This window comes from Nelumbo nucifera, chromosome 3 (genome assembly GCF_055504915.1).
Source record: "Nelumbo nucifera cultivar China Antique chromosome 3, China Antique-T2T, whole genome shotgun sequence".
In the NCBI taxonomy this organism is placed as follows: Eukaryota; Viridiplantae; Streptophyta; class Magnoliopsida; order Proteales; family Nelumbonaceae; genus Nelumbo; species Nelumbo nucifera.
The window spans coordinates 98363011-98390792 of record NC_142651.1 but is presented as its reverse complement, the minus strand read 5'-3'; the positions used below and the strand labels follow the sequence as shown (position 1 = coordinate 98390792).

At 40.4% G+C, this 27782-nt stretch overlaps 1 protein-coding gene across 4 annotated transcripts in view; it reads right to left on the bottom strand.

Moving 5' to 3' along the window:
• LOC104588426 (uncharacterized) overlaps positions 1–27782 on the bottom strand; it is a 42768-nt gene that overhangs the window by 12140 nt on the left and 2846 nt on the right. For 3 of the 4 annotated variants that reach the window (XM_010246353.3, XM_010246354.3, XM_088900568.1), the window contains exons 2-7: positions 26768–27178; positions 20375–20483; positions 17481–17796; positions 15098–15170; positions 526–616; positions 82–161 (exon numbers count right to left, since the gene is read on the bottom strand). In XM_010246353.3, coding sequence (XP_010244655.1) covers positions 82–161; positions 526–616; positions 15098–15170; positions 17481–17796; positions 20375–20483; positions 26768–27178 — 1080 coding nt within the window. The remainder of the gene's footprint in view (positions 1–81; positions 162–525; positions 617–15097; positions 15171–17480; positions 17797–20374; positions 20484–26767; positions 27179–27782) is intronic. The other variant, XM_088900569.1, reaches the window with a different exon arrangement.

Sequence of the window (27782 nt, the reverse complement as noted above, 5' to 3'; positions counted from 1 at the left end):
GAAGAAAAGTCACTTAGAAAATCTTCCAGCCATAAAAATAAGGAAAAGATAAGTTTTTATGTAGAGATAATGATTACTCACCACAGAATAAAATAGGTGGAGAGATACAGCTATAAGGACAAACTCAAGAGCAGCATATGTCCATATATACTCCTTAATTGCTGCATGTAAAAAAGTAATTACTAATCATTATTAACATTTAATTTTCTGCAACCTTAAAAGTAAAGTAATTCATCTAGTCTTGCACCTATAGCCCCAGGCCTGTTTAGGAATACTACATCAGGTCAACGGCCAACATATAACCTATGCACCCTCATCAGACATGAATCATCATTATCATCTAAGCCTTGTCCCAACTATATGGGTTCAGATACGTAAATCCTGTTTTTCCATTCTGTTCTGTCCAGTATAATCAGATATGGATCCTAACTCCTAATTTCAATGATAGAGCAGGATTCACATAGCTGAGCCTCCAATAGCTGGTGAAAAGCATGGTTTTAGAGTTGATTCCTATAACAAACATACCTAGGATGACTGCAAAAATCGATGCCAGAAGGCTTAGGGTGAAAGAAAATGGACCCGCGATCACCACTGCTTGGGTTTTCATGTCATGAACCTATTGAAGGGACAACAGTAGTTAATCAATTATATCTGCAATATCATGATAAGAGAAAGTATACATAAACAAGACGATGTCTACAAAATCTCTTCTTCCTCCTATACAGTTGCATGGTCTTCTATGGTTAGTGTCGTCAAGCAAGATCAACCTCAATTATGAGGGCTATATCTAAAAGTATAACACAAATGCCCCACATCTTGAGATACCTTACATTAATACCTTGCAATTCATATAGTAATCGAAGTAGGACTCTCCATGGAAGACCAACTTAAACTTTAAAGGTGAATCCTAACACATATGTACATGCATACACATTATGATTAACCTATTTAGAGTATCTAAAGCACTTGTGAGGTATCATTTTACAGTAAAATATTTCAAATAGAGATTGATGCATTTGCAAGAATGTAATGAGGCTCTCTACAGCTCCTAACACTTTATCCTTAATATACAGCTCATTTTGTGCATACTTTATATTTATCCTCATTTTAATTCATGTTTCTTTCTCTCTAGTATGTCTCTTCCATTAAAACATTGGTCCATACTAGGTGCTTGGAATTAGTTAATATTTCATGCATACAATTGAAAAAGAAAAAATCTCCTGCATAAGAGAAACAAATTAGGAATCCATTAAAAAGTTAGAATAAATCAGTTAATTAGAAAATTTTCATGGAATCTAGTTAAAGCCCAACTACTTGCAGTTTTTGATTGCTAGTAGACAAAAGTATCAACTTTAGAGCCTCTTACAGCCTAGTGATTCAAGTATTCACCTGTGAATATGGTCAATTTTTCAATATAGAACAACTCATGAATTCTTTCTATGGTCGTGTTGTATGATGCCTAATATGGTGAATCAGGAGAGTTCAGCTTCGGTCAGGGTAAATCCCGTTAGAGCAGCCTTTACAGCCTTGCATTGAGAATATCTCCGTACTAATGTGCTTTATTTCATGGGGAGATATTCCCAATGCAAGGTTGCAAATGGCGGTTGGAACGGTGTGGGTACGGGCTTGCCCTGATGGAAACCGACCTCGAATCAGGATGACATGATGGTACCAAGCAGCTGTCCGAGATGGGTATTCAAACAACCAAAAGAAAGGCAGTAACAGTAATACAATAGAAAGTAGAAGTAATTTTGGGCAAAGGAGTTTAGACATATGTAGAACATATTGTTCATTTTATTTTTGATAAAATATATTGTTCATTTTGTCTCTTAAAAAAACCCCTAGTACCAACAAAAACCTGAAAACTGCTCCAAGTCACATGATAAAAACATTTTAAGAATCTGGATTCTAGTTAGAATACAATTCTGACAGGACAATTGAGTGTTTAGTTCAGTTTTCATATACTTGATTATAGAAACAACCCTGAGAAAATGGCTTGATCCTAGAAACTAAAAGGCCATTTCTCAGATTTTCCATCTTTTTATAAAATCTGGAAAGTCAAATTCTGAGTTTTTATCTTTATATATATATATATAATACAGAAACTCAGGTTCTAGGCATTTTTTATCTTTTTTACAGAACCCAGAAACTCACAGATTCTGGGTGTATTTACATTGGTTACAAATTTCAGAGGGAAAACCACAGGTGGTTTCCGTGGTTTATAGAATAGGCACTCAAGCCATCTTCCTTATTCTTTCTTTCCTGTTTTAACTGGTTCAGGGGTACCACCCCTCTTCTTCCTTCTACTTCTTCCTCAGTGGCAGGGAATCGGCCAGTCCATCATCTTCTAATTCTTCTTCTCTACTTCTCTAATCAAATAAAACAGGAGTTTTCCCCTTTATCATCTTCTTCTTATCTTACTTATTCTCAATTCCTTAAAACAGGCTCCACACCATTTCCTGATATTTTACATATTTCCACAAGTACACGATATTTTTATTGATCAAATCTGTTTTTTGGCATCTGCCCCACTATTCAGTGAAGCCAGCAATACATGGTATGCTTTAGTTATGTCAATGAAATTTGAGATTCCTCCCAAAAAGTTACTAATAATCACAGCCTATTCAGAGTCTGGAAATACACCATTCAAAATCTGAGGTCAAATAGTCAGAGTGTAACATTTGACCTGGATTTAACCAGTTAGCTAGATTTTCAAAACCAACTGGCAAACTTCCTTAAATGCCACTCCCAATCACCTAGAAATTTAAGATCTACCAGTAGGTTCTCTGATCATTATGTAAATAGAGTTTGACCCCAATCAGGCAACCAAAAGCATAAAGTCAATTAAACATTTAGCAGTTTGAGTCTTAAATGTATTATCTCCAGAATTCAAGACTCTAGTATTAAATGTTCTCATCTTTCATTGCCTCTTCTTTAGGATGTGTGTATAGATTTGCATTGTCTGACATGCTAATTCTTGTTCCAAGTTAAATTACACAAATCACTTTGATCTTGAACAAGATCTCCAGCTTGTTGAACTTGTAACTGTTAGAAATTTAGTTATAGGCCATTTGTGTAAGTTATTTTCTTCTTCCAATTATATTTTCTTACTCGAGCAATCCATCTACATTTTGCCTCTCAAAACCCTCAAACAGCTCAACAGATTTTCATTTTGGGGGATATTCATCTTTTTGAATGGAGTTATAGTAGACTTGCAATAAATTGATTTTGAATGACAAATACATACCAATACGTTCTCCAGACAATGAAAACATGTCTCTTGATAGAGCAAAATCATAGGACAGGACTTGTCTAGCCAACCCCAAATAGTTGGGATTAAAATTGGGATGAGTTGGGTTGTTTTCTTGTTAGAAATTCATGTCAAACTTGTAATGGATCAAAAAGTCAACTTTTAGAAGTTTTTTAGGAATTCAACTCAATTTTGAAGTTAGCCCAACAATATATATGGGTTAGAAAGTTATAGAAATCCTTATATTAGGAAAATAAATCTATACTATAAGGTGAGCCCAGTGCACGAGGCTCCGACCAATGCAAAGTCTGGGGAGGGACAGATGTACACAGCCTTACCCCTGAAGATACACAGAGAGGCTCTTTCCAAAATTTGAACTCTTAGCTTTTTTTTTGCCAATTCTTTCAAGAAATTATTATATATTGATTATTTGATTCCTAATAGTTCCTCTAGGTGCTGATTCCATGATTAAGTAATCTTCTTTTTCTTATTTTGTGTAGGAAACTGTGGATCCCACATTGAGAGTATTCGTGTGACACCCTGAGATGTACTTAGATTTAATTGATTAGGATCAGCTTTCCTAGTAGGATGAGGATAAGTTTTATTCTATGTGAAGGAACCAACCAAGGAGGATCCTACTTATGCTAAGTGAATTCAGGAAAATTATTTGGTGATGACATGGCTGTGCAACTCTATGCAGCCACACATCAGCCAAAATTACTTATGGGCAAAAACACCTAAAGAAATTTGGGATGTTGTGAAAGAAACCTACTCTCAGCCCTGTTAGAGTTGGTTGTACAAGGGTACTAAAGTCCTTTTATGTTTAGTTATATATGTATTGCTCTGCTGATGTGGCCCTCACTTAAGTGAGAGCACAATGGTAATCCTTGTATATCTTAGAAGAGTATAAATAAAAGAAGGGCCGACTAGAGGTTTTGAGATTTTTCTCTCTAGTTCGGCTGTGACTTTTCTCGCTCTTTTTCTTCTCTTTCTCCTTCTCCTTCTCTCTCTCTTTTCCTTCTCTTTCTTCTGATCTGAACATATACGAACATCTAATATGAGTTTTATCATGGTATCAAAGCCATGATAATCAGTTCAGATCAGTTGTCTCCTTTTCTCTCTGTTCTGCGCATTCTTCTCTAGGGTTTTGCAGAATTCTCATTGATATTTAGAGAGTTTTCCAGAAAGGAAGAAAAGGACTGGTCGTTTTCTCCTTTTGGGGGTTTCCATGCCTCCAATGAATGTAGTCGTTGTGGTTTTGTGTGGTTGGTAGAAAACCCTCTACTCGCAATTCGAAGATGGCTGATTTTGTGATGGTGACAGTGCAGACTTGGTACCCTCTACTCGACAGGTACATGATCTTCGAACTAAGTTGTGGTATGTAGCAAGTTTCTTTTATATGTTGCAGAACTGAAAATATTATTCGTTAGGTGTGTTGTGAGGGTTTCTAGTGCTGACAGTAAATGGCAACAGTAGTGCTGTTGCTAAAAGTGGTGAACAGTTGTGAATATTATTGCTGAAACAGTGGTGAATAGTTGTGAGTGTTTCTGCTGAAACCTGGTACTAGGAACCCTAGTGGTGTTCAATCATTCATGTGGAGTGTGGTGATTTATTAGGGAAGTAGAGTAACAATTTAGTGGTACAACCTCCCACTGTTTTTTTGTGCAATCATGGGAGACAGCAGTGAATACAAATCAAGTGTGATGGTGCCTTTTGATTATCTGAATGTGCAGATGACCTCTATAAAACTGAATGGTGAGAATTATGTCCCTTGGGCTAAGTCTGTTGAAGTTTTCCTGAAAGCCAAAAAGAAAGTGAAACATGTGAGAGAAGACAAACCCTCAATTGATTCTCCGGGATATGATGAATGAGAGCAGGAGGATGCTCAAATTATGACTTGGCTATGGAACAGCATGGAGTCCAAAATTAGTGTGAACTTCATGTTTTTAGATACAACCAAGGAAGTCTGGGATCATGCAAGGAAACTATATTCTGGACAAGATAACACTACTAGGGTTTACCAACTGTACCAAGAGTACTTCAACCTGCAACAAGGGAATCAGAGTCTTGAGGACTATTATGCCAGTATGAGAAATTTACGAAATGAGTTGAATGTTTATCATCCTCTTACACCTGATGTCAAAATTTAGCAACAACAAAGAGAGTAGTTGGATGTGACCAAATTTTTAGTAGGGCTGAAATCTGAGTATGAACTCGTAAGAGCACAAATATTAGGTGGATCTGCTCTTCCCTCTCTTGAGGAAGTGTTTGCTCGTCTTCGGAGGATTTCAGTTGGACCCATAGAGACTTCCACTATGTCAGATAGGTCTGCATTTGCAGTGGACTTATGTATGGTCGTGGTGGTGGTGGTGGAATGTATAATCGTGGTGGTGGTCGTGTTGGAGGACGAGACTCAGGGGGAGCCCGTGGTAGGGGACGTGGTAATACTCAAAGAAGGCGTACTCATTGTGGTATGGAGGGATATACTATCAACTTTTGCTACGATCTCCATGGCCCACCTTCAACCTGGGCGAATCATGCAGCTGTAAATGGTGGTAGCTCAAGACAAGAATCTCGAGTCATTGATCAGATCCCCACTACATCTACAGATACTTCCAGAAAGGAGATGGTGAGTGTTTCACGGGATGAGTATGAGCGGTTCATTCAGGGTACATCTCAACAGAACACAGCTACCCTTGCACACACAGGTACGGCTTGTCTGCATCCACATCTTCCCGCTGGATTATAGATTCTGGAGCTTCCGATCATATGACTGGAACTCCAAGTGTGTTTTCATCCATTTCTCCGTCCTCCATTTCCCAATATGTTACTCTTGCCAATGGCTCTACATCAGCCATATGTGGTGTTGGTAATGTTGACACTGACTCATTATCCCTCTCCTCAGTTTTATATGTTCCCAAGTTTCCCTTTAACCTGATGTTTGATAGTAAATTGACTTAGTATCTTAATTGCTCAATAACTTTTTACCCTTCCTCTTGTGTGTTTCAGGATCTCAAGACGGGGATGAAGATTGGTGGAGGGAATGAAGCTGGTGGACTGTATTATCTTGATGGAGGTGGTTCGGCAACAGCTCTTCAATCATCTCTCTCCCCTCATTAGTGGCACTACAGACTTGGTCATTCGTCTCTTAGAGCTCTTCAGTTACTTGTTCCGTCGTTGCGTCGTCTTTCTAATTTAAATTGTGAGTCGTGTCAGTCTAGGAAACATCATCATGTCTCCTTTAGTCCTAGAGTTGATAGTCGTACATCGAGTCCTTTTTCTTTAGTCCATTCGGACATCTGAGGTCCAAACAGAGTAGTGTCTTATAATGGTTACAGGTACTTTGTAATTTTTTTTTATGATTATTCAAGGATGACATGGCTTTACCTTATGAAAGAAAAGAGTGAATTGTTTTCTATCTTCCAGAAATTTCATGCTGAAATTCGCAATCAATTTGGTATAAATATTAAAATTCTTCGTTCTAATAATGGCCGCAAGTATTTTTCCACACACTTTCAAAAATATTTGGAACAACATGGCATTATCCATCAAACCTCATATACCTACACCCCTCAACAAAATGGGGTGGCTGAAAGAAAAAACCGTCACCTTTTGGAAACTACTCGATCCCTCTTACATCAGATGAATATCCCCAAACCCTTTTGGAGTGATGTTGTACTCACATCTTGCTTTCTTATTAACCACATGCCCATGTCTATCCTTGAAGGTCAGTCCCCTTTCTCTGCTATGTTTTCCACGTTGTCTCCTTTTCCCCTTACTCCCAGAGTTTTTGGATGTGTGTGTTTCGTTCATAATCTTGGGCCTGGAATGGACAAGTTAGATGCTAGATCCACTAAGTGTGTCTTTCTTGGCTATTCCAGGACTCAAAAAGGGTATAAGTGTTATAACCCTCGTTCTCGGCGTTCTTTTGTGTGTTCTGATGTTACATTTTTTGAGTTTGTTCCTGTTGAGGGTCCCATTCCTCTTGTTCCAGTCATGACCCAGTCTTTGCCTCCAGTGTAGCTACCTGAGAGAGGACCACCTATCCGGCAAGTGTATACACATCGTCAGGCATTGGCTCCTCCCCTAGCTTCGTCACCGTCGGCAAATCTGGCAGTTGATCCCACCCCAGCCCCAACTCCAAGTTCTGACCTTGATCTTCCTATTGCTTTGCGGAAAGGTAAACGCTCCATCCCATTTCCAATTTTGTTTCTGTATCTCACATTTCGGCTTCCCATCAACAGTTTGTTTCTATGTTATCCTCTGCCTCTGTTCCCAAGGATGTCTAGGAAGCCCTCAATTCTCCAAGGTGGCACCAAGCAATGGAAGAACTCTCGGCCCTGACTCGTACTCATACGTGGGACCTCACTACTCTTCCTCCCGGTAAGCATGTGGTCGGCTGTAAGTGGGTGTACATGGTTAAATATTTACCTGATGGAAGTGTTGAACGGTTGACAGCTCGGTTTGTTGCCAAAGGTTATTCACAGCAGTATGGTATTGATTACACAGACACCTTCTCTCCGATTAACAAAATTGGGTCAGTTCGTGTTCTAATTTCTCTTGTTGCTATGTTTGATTGGCCCTTGTTTCAACTTGACATCAAGAATGCCTTTTTACATGGTGATCTTCTTGAGGAGGTGTACATGGGGCAACCACCAGGGTTTGTTGCTCAAGGGAAGGGTGAGAAGGTTTGTAGACTTAAGAAGGCTATTTATGGACTTAAACAATCTCCCCGTGCATGGTTTGGGAGATTTAGTGAAGTGGTGAAGAAGTTTGGAATGAAACAGTGTCAGGTTGATCATTCCGTATTCAGCTATGAATCAAATGTTGGGAAGATTCTCTTGGTGGTATATGTAGATGACATTGTTATCACAGGCAGTGACAGACCAGAAATTGACAGGTTGAACACTTACTTGCATGATCACTTCCAGACAAAGGATCTTGGCAAATTAAGATACTTCCTAGGGATAGAGGTTGCAAGGTCCAAGAATGGTATTAATCTGTGACAGAGGAAATATGTTCTTGATTTGCTAGAGGAAACAAGGTTGTTGGGTGGCAGACCAGCTGAAACACCTACGGAACTGAATGCTAGATTGGGTAGTGATATAGGTGAGGAGTTTGAGGATTCGGGAAGGTACAGAAGGCTGGCGGGTAAGCTTAATTACCTAACCATCACTCGACCTGATATCTCATTTGCGGTTAGTGTAGTGAGTCAATTTATGCAGAATCCGAGAATCCCACACTGGAAGGCAATCCTAAGGATTGTGAGGTATTTGAAGGGTGCTCTAGGTCGTGGTTTGTTGTATAAGAGTGGAGGAAGTCTTGAGATAGAGGGATACACGGATGCTGATTGGGTCGGGTCCATATCTGATAGAAGGTCCACTACAGAGCATTGCACTTTTCTTGGTGGGAACTTAGTGACATGGAAGAGTAATAAGCAGACAGTGGTAGCAAGAAGTAGTGCAGAGGCTGAATATAGGGCTATGGCTCATACAACATTCGAACTGGTGTGGTTGAAGCATCTACTAGAGGAGATGGGATACTCGATTAACACTCCTATGAAGCTATATTGTGATAACCAAGCTGCAGTTCATATCTCCTCTAATCCAGTGCTTCACGAAAGGACGAAGCACATAGAAGTGGATTGTCACTTTGTACGTGATAAGGTGCTTAGTGGAGTGATAAGTACAGCATATGTGAACACAGGAAATCAATGGGTAGATCTGTTTACCAAAGGGTTGAATCGGGGAAGAGTGGACTACATATGTAACAAGCTGGGACTATATGACATATACTCACCAACTTGAGGGGGAGTGTTAAAGTCGGTTGTACAAGGGTAGTACAGTCCTTTTATGTTTAGTTATATATGTATTGCTCTGCTGATGTACAATGGTAATCCTTGTATATCTTAGAAGAGTATAAATAAAAGACGGGCTGACTAGAGGTTTTGAGATTTTTCTCTCTAGTTCGGCTGTGACTTTTCTCCTTTTTCTTCTCTTTCTCCTTCTCCTTCTCTCTCTCTTTTCTTTCTCTTTCTTCTGATCTGAACATATACGAACATCTATGAGTTTTATCAAGCCCCTTAATGTTGCTAGGGCTTATTAGCTGAAATGTGAGGTCAAAAATCTCAGACAAGGGGAGAAACAGGTCTCTGTTTATTTCTCAACCCTAAAATCCCTGTGGCATGAGATTGACCACCTTGAGACGATTGAATGGGAGAGTCAGAAAGATGCACAGACTTACAGAAGGCAGATTGAAACTAACAGAGTATTTGAGTTCTTGGCTGGTCTAAATTCTGAATATGATATTGTAAGACAAAAACTATTGACAAGAGAAAGTGTGACTCTATCTCAAGCCTATTCCCTAGTGCACAATGAAGAGACTAGGAGAAAGGTCATGTTACAACAACAGCTTTTCGAATCTGCCTTGACAACAGTTAAACCCAAGCCAGGGGGAGATAAGGAAAGGGATATGAAGAAAGAGGCTAAAAAGGACCTAGTTTGTGAACATTGCAAGAAACCTAAACACACCAAAGACACCTGTTGGAAGTTGCATCCACATCTAGTTCCAGCAAAACTCATAAACAAAAAGGGTAATGCCAATATGGCCATCAACACTGATAGTGCAGCCTCAACGGCTTCAAGAGGTATCCCTCTTGATACCCTAGCTGATGTCTGAACTGCTCTGACACAATTAGAAAGTGAAGTCAGTAATTCAGTATCATCTCCTCAGCCATCACCAGCACCTTCAACCTCATCTTTTGTTCAATCAGGTAATCGAGCCTCAGCTTATCATGCTTCAGCTCTAGGTAATACAAAACATTCTTGGATAATAGATTCAGGAGCATCTAATCATATGACTAGCTTGCCTTCACTATTCTCTACCTATCATTTATCTTCTGGTAAAGACAAAGTGTCCATTGCTGATGGATCTCTTGTTCCTATTTCTGGAAAAGGAGACATCAAGTTGTCTTATACAATTTCCCTATCCTCTGTCCTGCATGTTCCTAAGCTTAATACTAACTTGCTCTCAGTTAGTAGCATTACAAAAGGGCAGAATTATTCAATAACATTTTTTCCTGATCGATGTGTTTTTCAGGATCTGTAAACAATGAAGGTGATTGGGACTGGCCGTGAGACAAATGGAATCTACCAATTTGGAGGAAGTGCTCATCAGGAAGATAGTGAAACTAAGAAATCCTTTGTTTCTCAGTCTGTTAATCAGGTGATGCTTTGGCATAATAGATTGGGCCATTTATCCTTTCAGGCTTTGAAAAGTTTGCTTCCTAGTATATTTGAATATGTCCAAATCACTGGTTTGAAATGTGAAAATTGTGAGCTTGCAAAACATTGTAAGACTACCTATTCATTAAGTAATAACATAAGCAATATTCCTTTTGAAATTGTGCATACTGATATTTAGGGACCCTATCATACCACTGCCATGGGGAGGGTACAGATATTTCCTATTATTGGTTGATGATTAAACTCGCTTTTCTTGGGTTTACCTTATGCGTTCTCGAGATGAGGTTCCAGCATTAATCCGGATCTTTCATCAAATGATTTTAACCCAATCTGGGGTCAAAATTAAAATTTTTAGATCAGATAATGCAAAAGAATATTTTGCAAACCCATTAGCCTCCTACATGCTTAATCATGGGATTATCCATCAAAGTACCTACCTACATACACCACAGCAGAATAGGGTTGCTGAAAGAAAGAATAAACACATATTGGAGGTAGTTAGAGACATTATGTTTACCTCAAATGTGCCTATATGTTTCTGAGGGGATGTTGTTGTTCTTACAGTTGTTTATCTCATCAATCGGATTCCCTCACGGGTTGTTAACATGAAAACTCCATTTACCCTTTTATACCCTGATAAAGAATAATTTACCATTCCCCTCAAAACCTATGGTTGCACTTGTTTCGTTCAAATCCTAGGCCCTCATCGTTCCAAATTTGATCCCAAGGCCTCCAAATATATTTTCCTTGGTTATGCCCAAACTCAAAAGGGATATTGCTGTTATGAACCGACTTCTGGAAAAAGATGTCTCAATGGATGTCACCTTCTTTGAGGATAAACCCTATTATCCAAGGGTTTCTCCTCAGAGGGAGAATAGTGAAGCCGGGAGTAGCTCATCGGAAGTTCCTTTTCCAATCTCATTAAGTGAAGAAGGATGTAACGGGGAAGGATGTCAAAGGTGCAAGGATGTTGAGAGTCTATCACAGACAATGGAGACAGGTCGATTTTGGACATCAGCAGTGCAGGCCAGTCCCAGTCCCCACTACAGGTCCAGATCCCGGTACCACAGTAGCCCCAGTTCCTTCTGCAAATCCAGATCCAGATCCAGACCCCGGTACCAAGTGGCCCCAGTTCCTTCTGCAGATCCAGATCCAGATACTACAGATGAGAGACATTCAACCATGGAGCCTTCACCTTCATTCAGTGACCTTGATCTCCCCATAGCAGTCTGTAAAGGCAAACGTCGTTGCACCACAGCTCACTGCATTTCTCAGTTCCTATCCTATGATCATTTGTCTCCCTCCTACAAGTCTTTTCTTGCATCCATTGCTGATATTCCCATTCCCAGAACAATACAGAAAGCATTGGAAGTACTAGAATGGAAAGAAACCTAAAGGAAATGGATGCCCTCATCAGAAACAATACCTGGGAGATAGTTGATCAACCTAAAGGAAAGAAACCGGTTGGATGTAGATGGGTATTCACTGTGAAACATAATGTTGATGGTTTTGTTGAAAGGTATAAGGCCCGATTAGTTGCAAAAGGATTTACTCAGACATATGGTATTGACTACTAAGAAAATTTTGCACCAGTAGCAAAGATGACCACTATCAAAGTACTATTATCTCTTGCAGCTAGTTACTCTTGGACGTTGTATCAAATGGATGTTAAAAATGCTTTTCTCAATGGAGACTTGTAGGAAGAAGTTTACATGCAGTTGCCTCCAGGATTTTATGGTATGGAGACAGGAAAGGTTTGTCGGTTGAACAAAGCTCTATATGGACTAAAACAATCCCCTAGAGCATGGTTTGACAGATTCAGACGAGCCCTTGATAGATTCGGATATGTGCAGGCTCAGTCAGACCACACCTTGCTTATTAAGAGAGTGGGTTCCTCCATAACCTTGCTTGTCATGTATGTGGACGATATTGTAGTAACCGGGAGTGATACTAGTGAAATTGAGTCTCTTAAGCAACTCCATCAAGAGTTTGAGGTAAAAGATCTGGGGGAACTACGATACTTCTTGGGCATTGAGGTAGCTAGATCCAAGCATGGGATTTTTGTCTCTCAACGAAAGTATGTTCTTGATCTGCTAGAAGAAACAAGAAAGTTGGGAGTTAAGCCTGCGGACACACCTATTGAACAGAACCACAGGATTAGTGCAGAAGGTGGAGAGCCTATTGAAGATAAAGCTATGTTTCAACGGTTAGTTGGAAAGCTTCTCTATCTTTACCTCACAAGACCTGACATTAGTTATGCAACTAGTGTAGTTAGTCAGTATATGCACTCTCCTAGAACTACTCACCTCTCTGCGGTTGAAAGGATATTAGCATATTTGAAGAGGTCCCCAGGCAAAGGCATTTTGTTCAAGAAAAATGACCACATGAAGATAGAAGTCTACACAGATGTTGATTGGGCTGGGTGTGTTGATGACCAAAGATCTACCTCTAGATATTGTGCATTTGTTAGAGGTAATTTGGTCTCCTGGAAGAGTAAGAAACAAAGTGTCATTTCTCGTTCAAGTGCTGAAGTTGAATATAGGTCCATGGAAAATGGTGTGGCTGAGATTCTATGGTTGAGGTCATTACTAGAAGAATTGGGTATTGTTTATGAGAAACCCCTAATGTTGTACTGTGATAATCAGGCTGCAATCAATATAGCCCATAATCCAGTACAGCAAGGCAAAACTAAGCATATCAAAGTGGACCAGCATTTTATCAGAGAAAGGGTTACATCTCAAGAAGTATGCCTTCCCTACATCACCTCCGACATGCAGCTTGCAGACCTTCTCACCAAGGCTGTTTCAAGAAAGAAGTTAGAAGATCTATGCAAGTTGGGAATGACAAATATCTATTACCCAACTTGAGGGGGAGTGTAGGAAACTGTGGACCCCACATTGAGAGTATTCGTGTGACACCCTGAGATGTACTTAGATTTAATTGATTAGAATCAGCTTTCCTAGTAGGATAAGGATAAGTTTTATTCTATCTTATCTAGGATTAGTTATTCTATCTTATCTAGGATTAGTTTTATTTTAATCTTATCTTTTATTGCCATGTAAGCATTAAAGTTCTTTTGCAATTAGGAAACCATGTATATAAATTAAGGAGTGGGGCGGCTGTTTTAAGCACTCCAACCATTCTCTTCTTTCAAAGCTTCTCCCACGAGTGCTTCTTCTCTATCTCTTCTTCTCTTCTTCTCCTTTTCTCCTCTTTTATTTTCTGTTCAAAACCTAAAGATTCTCTGTAATCTTGTACGACTACTTTTTGCATATCTATCCTATATAAGTATAAAGTTTAGGTAAAAAACACTACATAGATATAACATTATAAATTCATTTGTTCTTTTGTCTGGTACAATTCCTAGCTTTTTTGACCCATTGTAAATCTGATAATGTAAACAATAATATCTTCTATTTTGTCTAAACACTGCCAAGTCTATGAATCATATTTTTTAGTGCCCACCAACTAGGACGCTATATCAGTGCAGCATAGATCAAGAGATATTCTGATTATATTTAACAAGGGAATGGAATTGCTAGTAAGGTCATCTAGAGATTCATTTAAAAAAAAAAGGTAATCTTCCACATGGTATAAAAATGGCATTAAAAGGGCTCCAAAAGTCCCCTCTTTACCATCTACTCATGGGGAGAGTGTTATCCTAGAAGCCCTTGCCACATGCTCCAACTCCAGCATAAACCCTTTTGTGAGTATTAAATCAAAAGATTGGAACTTTGTATAGCTAACCGTACCTTGTGTAAGCTCCAATATAAGGTGCATTTTTCTTTTTTTTTATAAAGTTTAAATTGTGTGAGTCCCAAGTACAAGGCTTACTTTGTTTGTATAGCATGAAATTATCTATAGATTGGTATATAGAGGGAGACTCTCTGAGGGCTGAGATTTTTGCGGCCTTGGAAGGAGTCCAAAGAGCAAGAGATTTTGAACATTAGGAGGCTGGTAATTGAAGGTGACTCGGACGTGGGGGTAAGATGGTTAAAGGAAGACAAGACTGGAATGTGGAACTACAGCAATGAAAGGAAAAAATTCAAATGGCTAGCTAAGGATATTGAGATAAAATGCAGCTGGGTGAAGAGAACTGCTAACTCATTTGCTGATGGGCTAGCTAAGCAAGGGATGAATAGGGATTCTTTGTCTTGGGCTCATTTCTAATCTTGTTTTTTGTTTGTTTGTGAGGGAGTTAAGATAGTTTACCTCCCTCTGCTTGTATGTAATTTTTCCTAAATTTTAATGAAGTTACATGTTATTGATGAAAAATTATCAATAAATTGGTATATAATATCTTATTACGTCAATAGTTATAACAGAGCCTAAAAGATAGACCCTCAAAACCCACTAAAATGGAGCACCAGACAAACAAAAACTGCCCAGTCTTCTCAATAGTCAATACAAGGTGGGTTCTAACCTGCAGTGCAGAACTAAACACGAGGCCTATCAAAAGAATATCCTATCTGATGGTTTTGGATTGGCCATGTAAGATCTTCTAAAGGTCACATTTATTTTGAGATGAGACTAGTCCAAGTTTCAGTAGATATTTAAAGAACTTATATCATTTTAGATTTGTTTTAAGAAATGGAAGGCATACCAGTAGTTGCTCAAGGAAGAAGAAGTAACAAACTGTGCTAATCAAGATAAGCACCACCAAGTCCTTCCAGGCACTGCAGAAACCAAGTAAAACTGATACATTAGATGAAGGAAATGAAACTAAAAGAGTGCATCCATGTTGAACTGTTAGATCCCGTTATTTCTCAAAATTCTCATCTACATGCTTACCATGCTTGTGACTGCCTTACATGGCCCTTCAATATCACAAACAAGGATTAAAAACTAAAATTTGCAATATTATGATCTCAACATAATATGAAATTTGAAATTCTTATGCATGTTTGTAACCACTTGGTGATGCAGGAATCAGAGTCAAATTTGAAATTTTTTTGTATTTTGTAATTTTAGACAGCATGTTTTTTGTCACTTTACATGCTTTCTGTGGGGTCCGGCCTAGTAGTCCGATTTGTCTAATTATAGTTAGTTTGTATCTAAAATTTCAATTATTGGTTGAGTCCTCTATGAGTTATTGTGTTTTCTTATGATAATGACAATTCTTAATTTCTGTTTTTTTTTAACAGAACATATATCATTTCATTAATATAAACAAGGGTGTATAATGAGAATCAAAAAGGGTATGAATACCCCTAAAAAGCAGCCAATACAAACAAGCCCAAAATAATTACTCCCTAAAAACCCCTTGCCTTGCCAAGGAATCTGCCAACCCATTAGCATCCCTTGGAACCCACTGAAAACTTACTGTCATTCCCCTTAAAAACCACTTGATCGTGTTCACCACTTCTCGATAAGTCCAGCCTGCCTTCTTTTCGTTCTTTATCCAGCTTACCACCACTTGAGAATCCCCTTCAACACGTAACCTTCTTATATTTGTGCCCCCACAAAGTACAGCGAGCAACTCAGCTCTAGTGGAATCTCTGAGACCAATAGGACCTGAGAACGAAGCTGAAATAATTCCATCTTTATCCCTAAAATCCCCTCCTGTACCTGAAAGGGCTGGGTTACTAAGACAGCTCCCATCAAAATTAAGTTTTATAAGATTCCACGATGGTGGTTCCCAAATCTTAAGTGTTCTAGACTTTCTTGTAGACGAAGAAGCCACTTCCCTCCAATTTCTTCTTATGTCATCAAAGGAATAGGGTGAGAACACATCCAAAGATTTGACCCAATGAATCACCCTTATGAGAATATATTCCAAAATTGCTTCCACAGTTTTCTCCTCTTGAAGAGTCCCGCATTTCTTTCTTCCCAAACTTTCCATAAAACAGCAGCCCTAGTGCATCTCCACAAGAGTCTTCCTCTTTTCCTTGGCCACCTGAAGGTTCCACCTGCAAACAAACTAGCCAAGCTTGTAGGTAGGGTCCACCTGCACCCAAAAAGGTCAAAGAACCACTCCTTTTAATTTATTTTTTTTTCCGTATGTGTTTAGGCATGTTTTGAGTCAAAAATGTCAAGATTGATATAGGAATTATATTTGAGTGATTTTTCTGCAAACTATGCATATGGTGAGTGGTCTCCAAAAACCCTATACTGATTCTAGGTGGCCATTGAGTAGTTCAAGGTTTTCTCTCTCTACACCCTACAGTAGTTACAGCCACCAATGGGTCACAAGTTACAAGGGTTCAAACAACACCTCTAAAGGATTAAAATTGGTTCAAGTACAGTTATTCTTCAATTTAAGTATATGCCAAAACTCAAAATTTTCCCCTTTTTACCATTTTCATCCTTTTGTGCCAAATCATATTTAATTGCTTTCATAGTTGGACACCCCTTGAAAAAACTTATAAATATGATATCAAATTCCATCCCAAAATTTCACCTTGAACCCTGGATTTCACATTTTTTGTATTTTCTTGATTTCTTCATAGTCCAGAATTCCCGTTGTTGTGTACAAGATGTGCTCTGAACCATACCAAACTTGATTGACCTTTACATCTATCTAGGAATATATATATATATATATGTATATTCATTAAAAAGTTCCAACCATAGATCTATGTTTCCCAATTCAAAACTTTTCACAGTTTAGGCAAATCTGCAATTATTGCAGTTAAGCCTCGAGACTTTTCCAAACCTAACAAATATTTACTCTTAGTCTTAAAATAACCCTAAGCCAGTCATAACCGTCCTGTACTCCATGATTCGTTCAAGCCCTACAATTTGGAGTCAAAGCAGGTGCCCCTACATAATTTGGTGAATTGAGAAAATAGGAATAGGTGTCACTCAACAGATATAATGGTCCAGTAGGAGATTTATAGTACATAGTGAGTCATATGATCATCAGGAAAGATCCAATTCACATGGGTTCTAACAGTTCCCATCAAACTCCAGTCTCTTAAGCTGAAATTTGGGTTTTAAGAAACAAGAAAACAAGATACATGATAATAATCTTCAAATTTTATTACCCTGTAGATTGTGTATTTGAGTTCCTTCTGTTGCGCCTTTCTCTATTGTCCCTCTGAGCAGAGCTTGGTACCCTAAATAAAGTTACTGGTAAGTTGAGAACCTCTTGCCCACAGACATCACAGTTCTTGTTTCCTTTCATGCAGAACCACTTCAATGCACATTCCTCATGTGTAAGCCTGAGAGCACCTTTACAACTGCATTCCATCTTGAGTGTATTTCCTCCTTCACACAATTCAATTAAACAGATCCTGCAAACAGCTTCCTCTTCAAGAATCTCTTCGTCATTGTTTTCTGTATGAACTGGAGTTATTTCACCTGAATTGACAAGAAACAAAGATGAAGAAAATAGAATATGAATAGAAAATGATAATTTCATGATACCAGAATTAAAATTTTGAACAGCATTGGCACATTGTCAGCAAAATTTTATATTGTGTTTCAATTCTGAGTGCTTCCTTTTATGGTTCAACAGAATTAGTTTCATGCTGGAACAAAACTTCTGAGTGGTAGCTGAGAATCAATCTGGAGAACCTTTAACTCTTCAGCCCCACAAATCAACCTAATGACCAAAAAATAAAACAATGTCCATTTTGGGTATTTGATAAGTGTACAAATTGATTTTTGTTTTGCATATATCATGCAGGATGGTTTTGTTAGAGAAAGAAACACCCTTGGATGGGACTGACTGCTGATCTTCTTTTGCAGCCACTGTACTTTTGGTATATCATTACACCTTCAATATTTAATAAAGAATGGTAACACTTCAGAAAAAAGAAAAGGACTCGCCACCATCTAGAAACTTTGAAATAAAATAGACAAAAGATTATTTATCTTTCATTTCTTTTTACTTTTTTTTGGCACTAACTTGAAGCAATAGGCTTATTCTCATTCTCCAAGTGTTATATAAATAAAGTTTAACTTTGATGAGAACTAGTGCTCTTGGCAACCCAGGACCCTCCAGGGTGGAAGGGGCATTCTGAAATGATGGACATGAACATAATCAATTGAGCTTTTCAGGTCTAAATATAAAATAGATCATTAACAACCTTTTCTTTTCTAACAAATTGAAACCCTAGTTGGTTCATTTTATTCTTTGCCCTTCAGTTTTAACATAGAGAAGTAGGGGAAAAGAGTGTTCACCAACAGCATGGTTGGAGGTTTTTTAAACCACTTTGTTTCAATATAGGTAAGGAGAAGAGGGCAATTGTCAGTGGCATCATTGGTTGTTCTTCAAATGGAAAGCCTCCAAGATACATTTCTCCTTTGGCAACCAACAACAGCATGGTGTACCACACACACACTTGAAAAGTTTGTTAGGTGTTACTGGAATAATTAGGTCTGTTTGATCTTTCAATTTCCTAGGGCTCTATTTAAGGGTTTCCTAGGCCACGATAGTTATGGATTTGAAGACCAAAGCTACTTTGTGTTTTCATCAAATGGGGAAAAGTTTGTTGTTTGTCATGGACGTTTTGATGGTTCTAGAGGTTTGACTCCTAAACAGTTATTTTTTTACAAAGATTAAATTGTTTTTAGTCTTAGCAATCCTAGTGCAGATCTACCATTACATTATTTGTATTTTAAGAGGAGTTATCAGCAACATCTTTTTCAATATCTCCAGGTGGCCTCTTTTTGAAATATTATAGGTTTATCTCAGTGAAGAGTAGTGTTAAAGGGAATTCATGGCCTCCTGTTGTTCTCTTCCTGAGAATCTTCAAATGGTTTTCTAGCTCCAGAACAATTAGATTTGTTTAACCAACTGATGTCTTGCAGTTCTACCACTACAAGCTTGAAGCTCCAATGAAGTATTATAGAGAGAAAGGAGGGAGTTCAACTGTGTACTGCTCCTATGTTCCACAGGCTTAGTTCAAATTTGGTGAGAAGCCATTAAACTGTTTCCAGTATCAGTTATTGGTTCCATATAGCATTTTTTTCAAAAAAAAAATATATATTGTAATTGTTTTGAATCTCATGTCAATCAATTTGAATTGGATATAATTTCGGATATATGATAATGTTCTCAAATTGAATTTGAATCTGAATTTTGTAGATCCGTCAGATATGGGATTGAATCAGATATTCAATATAACTTGTCAAATCAAATTCAGATATACCCCAACCCAAATTAGAGTCAATTTATCTGCAGCCCTATGATTATATACCATCTACCTCTCATATGCTGTCCATATCTTCTCAATAGTTAATCAGTTATCAAACCAGACCCAAATAGCTTCTCTAGATATGCATAAAAGTGAAACCAGAATCAAGTATAAAATGTTCGACTATGATACCCTTCCAGTATCATTTCTTTCCAGCAGCATAGATTTTTCCCTCTTTTGGCATGTCATGTCAGCATATTTAATATAAAACATTTTGGTATCTATAATCCAACATATGATTGCCAGATCTCATAAGTTACACAGAATGTTGGAAAACTCAGAATGGGTTCTCAGTGACTAATGAATACATGGTAGCTGCAGTGACCAATCTGATTTCAGAATGGGTTCTCAGACTTCCAGATTTTGATCAAGTCTCCAAGGCCGATTTGTTGGAAAATTTCTGGAATACCCTTGAATTACAGTGTAATGTAGAATCCTTTTCGATTTGAAACTTTGAGAATGTTTGTGGTGTGTCATCTAGACAACCAAGGATAAGGATGTAAGTATTTTTCCTTTTAATGAATTTTTTTCTTGATTCTTCAAAAAAAAGAATGTTGAAAAACTCAGTTGCATACTTGCATCCTGGCACTTTTAGGCCCAGTGAACTACATCCAGTTTTTTTCATTCAATAGTTCTGAAAATAAATGAACTTGATCAAATGCCATATCAACTAAGGGAATCTTCCAATAACTATTAAGAAAATTTGAAACCAAACTAGAATGAGTATAAATAAATACCATTGTCTGCATTTTCTTGTACATGTTCTTTACAAGTTGCAAAGGATAAAGATCTAACAATAACAACATTCCGCACTGGTACAGACAAGGACCTTGAGATCTCCCCTTTCTGCATGGATTGAACATACCTTACATGTATCTTCTTACTTGTCATAAAAAATGTAAAATTGACAGTGTAAATGTTACAAGAAAAATAACGGCATGAAATACATTCCACAAATTTAACCGCCATTGAATTACCTAAAACTTAACTTGATAGGTGCAGCATGAGTAATCCAGGATTGTCCAGAGTGGAGTGAATATTAAGCAATCATGCAGGAGAAATATTGTGTTATGGACGCATTCCTTGGGAAGACGTACCATCGCCGCCGGCAGCAACAGGCACCTGACCCACCGCCAGCAGCAGCAGTGATTCAATGATTTTCATCCTACCCAGTTCGGCAACAGCAGCCTTATCTAGTTTAGATTAGATCATCTTGCTTGTTCTTATCTTATCCTATTGCTCTTATCTTATCTTGTTAGTAGCTTATCAGATTAGGATTAGCTTATCTTATCCTTAGCAAGATAGAACTGGAAGTTTCCCTATTCAGCAAGGAGACTCCCTTTGATTAGGACTCTTGTAATCTCCTATTTAAGGAGACCCCATTATTGAATGAGGATATCGAATATTCAGTTTAAGAAGTGAATTAGGAGAGTTGGTGATCTCTTGGACAAATCACCAGAGGCGCCAAGATAGGTTCATCAAGAGCAGGAAGGAACAAGGGAAAACAGGAGGTTTTCCCCGTGGACCGACCCGTGACGAGATCCTATTCCCAGGCCCTCAACAACTTGGTATCAGAGCAAGGCGTCATGGGAGATCTGGAGTAGTTACCATCCAGGGTCCACGACCTCGAGCACCAACTCGTGGAGACCAGCTCCGAAGTCCGTGAAATCAAAGACGAAGTGAGGGAGCTGGGACGCCTGATGGAGCTATTCCTTTCTAGCAGGGAAGGGAACTCTGAAGGAGGGACAGCCGCTAACGGCCGCCGACCAGATCTGCCAGAGTCTTCCGGCGAACAGCAGTCCGTTAGCCAAAGAACCGCAGTCATCCCCAAGTACAGCAGGCTAGAATTCCCGTCGTACAACGGCAACGGAGACCCCTTAGGCTGGTTGTATAGCTACGAGCAGTTTTTTCGGAATCAACGGACAGATGACCGGGATAAGGTAAGTCTAGCCGCCTTTCACTTAACAGAGGAAACACAACTTTGGTTTTATCGGTTAGAGCAAGAAGAACCTGGGCTCAGTTGGCCCCAGTTTAAGTCCTATTGCCTTCTTAGGTTCGGACCCCCACTGACCAGCAACCCTCTGAGCGAGCTGATTAACCTTAAACAGACCGGCACAGTGGCTGAATACCAGCAACAGTTCCAAACCCTCCTCGCAAGGGCATCCTCCGTGCGACCCGACCAGCAAGTGGATATGTTCACGGCAGAACTATCAGAATCCCTGCGGGTGGATGTCGAGATGCAGAATCCCCCAAATTTGGTCACAGCCATGAACTTAGCCTGCGCGTTCGAGCGCAAGCTGCAGCTCAGCCGCGGAATTTTTAATGTGGATCGTCCACCAAACTCATGGGTACCCCCAAGATCAGCAGCAACGACCTCCTCTTTTGCTACCAGCCGGGAACTGAAATCTCCCACAACCACCGCCTCTAGACCAGTGACAAGTACTGGTAGTAACATGGCCGCTCCACCCATTAAGCGTCTGACCAGGGCAGAAATGGCAGAACGCCGAGCGAGAGGCCAATGTTTCAACAGTGATGACCTCTACTCGGCAGGACATAGATGCAAGAGGCTTTTTTGCCTCCTCATCGATGAACAAGAGGAGGAGGAAGAAGAACCCGTCATATTCGAGCCAGAGATCTCTCTCCATGCGATCACCGGTATTAAAACCTCTCAGACCATGCAGTTACAGGCACAGATAGCAGGTCAACCGGTTCGCATTCTCGTCGATTCAGGGAGCACACACAACTTCATAAGTGAACATGCCGCCATTCAGTTAAAACTGCCAATGGAACTCCGACCGCGACTACAGGTAGCCGTCGCAAATGGTGAAAGAGTTCACAGTCCAGGAATTTGTAAGGACGTGCCGATACAGGTCAATTCTGAACTGTTTCTTGCTAATTTGTTTGTACTCTCATTGGATGGGTTCGATATTGTTCTTGGGGTCAAGTGGTTAATCACACTAGGACCGATTTTGTGGGACTTCAGCGCACTCACAATGACCCTCCACCTAAATGGAAGGCAAGTTTCATGGCACGGTTGCAGGGTTAAAGAAAAGACACCACAGGTCCATGCACTTCAGACAGAACCGGCAGCCATGGAAAAACTTCTCGCCGAGTTTTCAGATCTGTTCCAGGAACCCAAGGGACTCCCTCCTCCCCGAGCTTGCGACCATCGTATTCCTTTGGTGGCAGGTTCAGCACCAGTCATTGTCCGGCCTTATCGCTACCCTCACTTACAAAAGGACGAGATAGAAAAACAGTGTATAGAGATGCTGAACCAAGGAATCATACGCAAAAGTCACTCCCCCTTCTCTTTGCCGGTTCTGTTGGTGGCAAAGCAGGATGGAACGTGGAGGTTCTGTGTTGACTATAGAGAACTCAATGACCGCACGATCAAAGATAAGTTCCCTATTCCCGTTGTGGACGAACTGCTGAACGAGTTGCATGGTGCTCAATATTTCTCTAAGTTGGACCTCAGGTCCGGGTATTTCCAGGTTCGCATGGCTCCCGATGACGTGAAGAAGACTGCCTTTCGCACTCACCATGGCCACTTCGAATTTTTAGTCATGCCATTCGGACTCTCCAACGCCCCATCCACATTTCAGTCATTAATGAACGAGGTATTTCAGCCCCATCTACGCAAATTTGTTTTAGTTTTCTTTGATGATATCCTCGTTTACAGCAAATCATGGGTAGAGCATGTCCACCATCTGCGGACCGTTTTCGAGCTCCTACACCAACACAAATTATTCCTCAAACGGTCCAAGTGCTCCTTCGGAGAGCGACAGGTTCTTTATCTCGGTCACGTCATCCATGGGCAGGGTGTGACAGTTGATAGTTCCAAAATTCATGCTATAAAAGAATGGCCCAAGCTTCAATCAGCCAAGGCCTTACGCGGGTTCCTCGGATTAACGGGTTACTACCGCAAATTTGTACAGAACTATGGATTGTTGGCAGCCCCGTTAACTAACCTGTTAAAGAAAAATTCCTTCCAGTGGGACGACGCAGCCAATGAAGCTTTCCTGACACTGAGAAATGCCCTATCTTCCACCCCTGTCTTGCAATTACCAAATTTCGCCCTCGAATTTACAGTCAAGTGTGATGCCTCCAGAGTAGGTATCGGGGCCGTATTACAACAGCAAGGGCACCCGATTGCTTTCTTCAGCTACAGACTGGCCGATCGGCATCTGAAGCTTCCAGCCTATGAGCGCGAACTAATTGGCCTAGCCCGAACCGTCCAGCACTAGAGGCCATATTTGTGGGGGCGGTCGTTCGTCATCAAAACTGATCATTACAGCCTCAAATACCTATTAGAGCAACGTCTCACCACTTCCCCTCAGCAGCATTGGGTTAGCAAACTGCTCGGGTTTGACTTCCAGGTGAAATATAAGGCGGGATCCTCAAATCGCGCAGCTGATGCCTTGTCTAGGCGAGATGAAGACGTGATGGCTCTGTGTAGCATTTCCCAACCCAGGATCTCTCTGTTTGACGACATTAAGAAGGCAGCACCACAGTCCCCAGAATGGTCGCTCTTGGTCCAGAAGATCCAGTCCGGCACTGCCGACCCCAATTGGTCACTTCAAGACGGGTTGGGACGAGTTCATCTTCCACCAGACTCCCCGTTGATTCCCACCATCATCACCAGCTTCCATAACTCCACCCATGAAGGCGTTCAAAAAACGCTACACCGCGTCCGGGCTGATTTCCATTGGCGAGGTATGAAGACTTCTATTCGAGATTTTGTCCATAATTGCTCCACGTGCCAACAACACAAATGGGAAAACCTACACCCGGCAGGCCTCCTTCAGCCCCTTTCCATCCCGACACAGATCTGAGCCAACATCTCCATGGACTTCATTGAGGGACTACCCAAGGTAGGTGGCAAATCAGTTCTCTTCGTGGTAGTCAATCACTTCTCTAAATACGCCCACTTCATTCCTCTATCACACCCGTACAGTGCCACTTCAGTTGCCCTCGCCTTCTTTACACATGTTTTTCGCTTACACGGGTTACCAGAATCCATCGTCAGCGATAGGGACCCGATTTTCACTAGTGCCTTCTAGAAAGAGTTATTCCGGCTACACGACACCACCCTGGCCTACTCATCAGCTTACCGGCCACAAACCGACGGTCAGACGGAAGTGGTCAACCGCACAATCGAGATGTATCTCCGATGTTTCGTAGGCGATCAACCACGACGGTGGGTGGATTGGCTCCCTTGGGCCGAGTACTGCTACAACACAGCCTACCATTCCTCCCTCAGCATGACTCCCTTTCGCGTTGTTTATGGCCGGGATCCCCCCCGCTTGCTGTCCTACGAGCCCGGTTCTACTCGTTTGGAAGCAATTGATCACTCCTTACAAGAACATGACGCCCTCCTAGCCGATGTCCGCCTCCGCTTACAGCAGGCCCAGCTCTACATGAAGCTCCACTATGACAAGCACCACCGGGAACTGTCGTTTGATCCAGGACAATTTGTTTGGTTGAAACTCCAGCCCTACCGGCAACACTCCTTGCGCCACAGGGCTGCCCCGAAGCTGGCCCCTAAGTTCTATGGGCCCTACAAGGTTCTACGACGGATTGGCAGTGTGGCCTAGCAACTGGAATTGCCAGAGACCAGCCAGATTCATAATGTCTTCCACATCTCCTTGCTGAAGCCATTTACGGGTGTTCCCCCCGACCGAGTTCCCTCACTGCCACCCTTGAAAGATGGCAAGCTGGTTCCCCAACCTAAAGCTGGCAGTGTGGCCTAGCAGCTGGAATTGCCAGAGACCAGCCAGATTCATAATGTCTTCCACATCTCCTTGTTGAAGCCATTTACGGGTGTTCCCCCCGACCGAGTTCCCTCACTGCCACCCTTGAAAGATGGCAAGTTGGTTCCCCAACCTAAAGTTGTCACCCGCTCTCGTTTCAATCGTGGAATCCTTGAAGTCTTGGTGGAATGGTGTAATTTACCATCGGCCGAAGCCACATGGATCCCATTGGCAGAATTCCACGCCACATATCCAGAGTTCGAGCTTGAGGACAAGCTCATTGTCCAGGAGGGGAGTAATGTTATGGACGCATTCCTCGGGAAGATGTACCATCGCCGCCGGCAGGAACAGGCACCTGACCCACCGCCAGCAGCAGCAGTGATTCAATGATTCTCATCCTACCCAGTTCAGCAACAGCAGCCTTATCTAGTTTAGATTAGATTATCTTGCTTGTTCTTATCTTATTCTATTGCTCTTATCTTATCTTGTTAGTAGCTTATCAGATTAGGATTTGCTTATCTTATCCTTAGCAAGATAGAACTAGAAGTCTCCCTATTCAGCAAGGAGACTCCCTTTGATTAGGACTCTTGTAATCTCCTATTTAAGGAGACCCCATTATTAAATGAGGATATCGAATATTCAGTTTAAGAAGTGAGTTAGGAGAGTTGGTGATCTCTTGGACAAATCACCAGAGGCGCCAAGATAGGTTCATCAAGAGTAGGAAGGAACAAGGGAAAACAGGAGGTTTTCCCCGTGGACCGACCCGTGACGAGATCCTATTCCCGGGCCCTCAACATATTGGTCATTTACTCTGGATCTATTGGCCAAGGGAACTCAATAAAGGCCAAGTTAATGGCAAAACTACATGGACTTAAGTTAGGGAAGGTTCTCAATTATGCAAGCATCATTGTAGGAGAATCAAGGACCATGATTGGATCATTGGATGGATTAAATATAACAGGCCACGGATCATGGAGATGCAGGCATAACTAAAGGGAGAAAAAGTTTAGCAAGAGAGCCGAGAGCAACATTCACATGGATCCAGAGATCAGCAAACAAGATCGCAGATGCATTAGCAAGACAAGGAATCTCTATGACTAAAAAGTATTGGGGAACCATGAAAACCAAAGAATAAGTACTAGTTTAATTGAGAAAAGGGATTGAGGTGTGCTATAAAAGATAGCATGAGGGGTGCTAGGAACAATCCTTTTTTTATAGATACTAGGCACAATCCATTTGTAAATAATCATTCTTTTACCACAAATTAATAAAATCATTGAAAGTTACCAATTAAAAAATTCCACAATTTTAGCCTGAAGAGAAAGGTTGACAAAAAGACTTATAAATGATAATACCATAAAAACTATAAAGTTAACTCACACAAGAACTTTGCTGTCCCCCAGATGACTTTGTCGTACCAAATGTTGAAACTGAAGGACCCAAATTGGATGTTGGTTTAACAGGAAGAGAAGTACATCTTTTCCAAGAGAATTCTGCATTGGAATTGACAAGTATAGGGCCCTCAGGAGCAATCTTGGGTTCTGAGTTGAGGAGAGATCTTCTCTCACCATCAGGTACAGTTGCTTTCTTGAAGCTTAGCCCTCGCAAGAAGCCTGCTGGGGATGAACTACCTTTTGGCAAACTTTGGGACTGTATTAGACCCTTTCCACTACAGCTATTCCCAAAACTTACTGGTATAGAGGGTACTTGAATTAAGAGATCTGTGTGTTTCCCACTGTATCCTGAACATGTAACTTCTTCCTTCTTGGGATCCATGATTTGGTGACCTTCCTGCACATAATGAGTGACTTTGGGATTACCTCTAACCATATGGTCCTTGAAATTAATAGAAAGATGTCATATGAACTGGTCAAGAGTCAAGATAGAACATGAATTCAAAAACCAAACTTATATGCATGATTACCAGGAGTAGACCTAGTTCTATTTCCAACAAATGGAATAATACTAGAGACCTAAAGAGAGAAAGCCACAAGTTCATAAAATAGACACCAAGAGCCAAGAAGAGATTCATACACACAGACACATGTGCATGTGCATAGTTGCACACACATAGGGAGACTATATACCTTATAAAAGAGATTATTCCCAAACTAAAGTTAGATAGCCACCTATTTCACATTTGTTACCAATAAGTTTAGCAGACACCAAAAAGTATGATCCAGTGTTTTAAAAGCACAAGGGCCATTTTGCGCCTTAGGCGCAAGGCAAGGTGCGTGCCTTTTTGAAGCAAAGCGCAAAAATGCAAAATATGCTACAAATCCAAAAAAACAAATAATGCCAAAAAAACAAGAAATGAAAGATATTAAAAATATTAAACACGTTATTAATTAAAAATATAAACCTAAATTTTAAAATAAATGTTTTAAAAAAACTA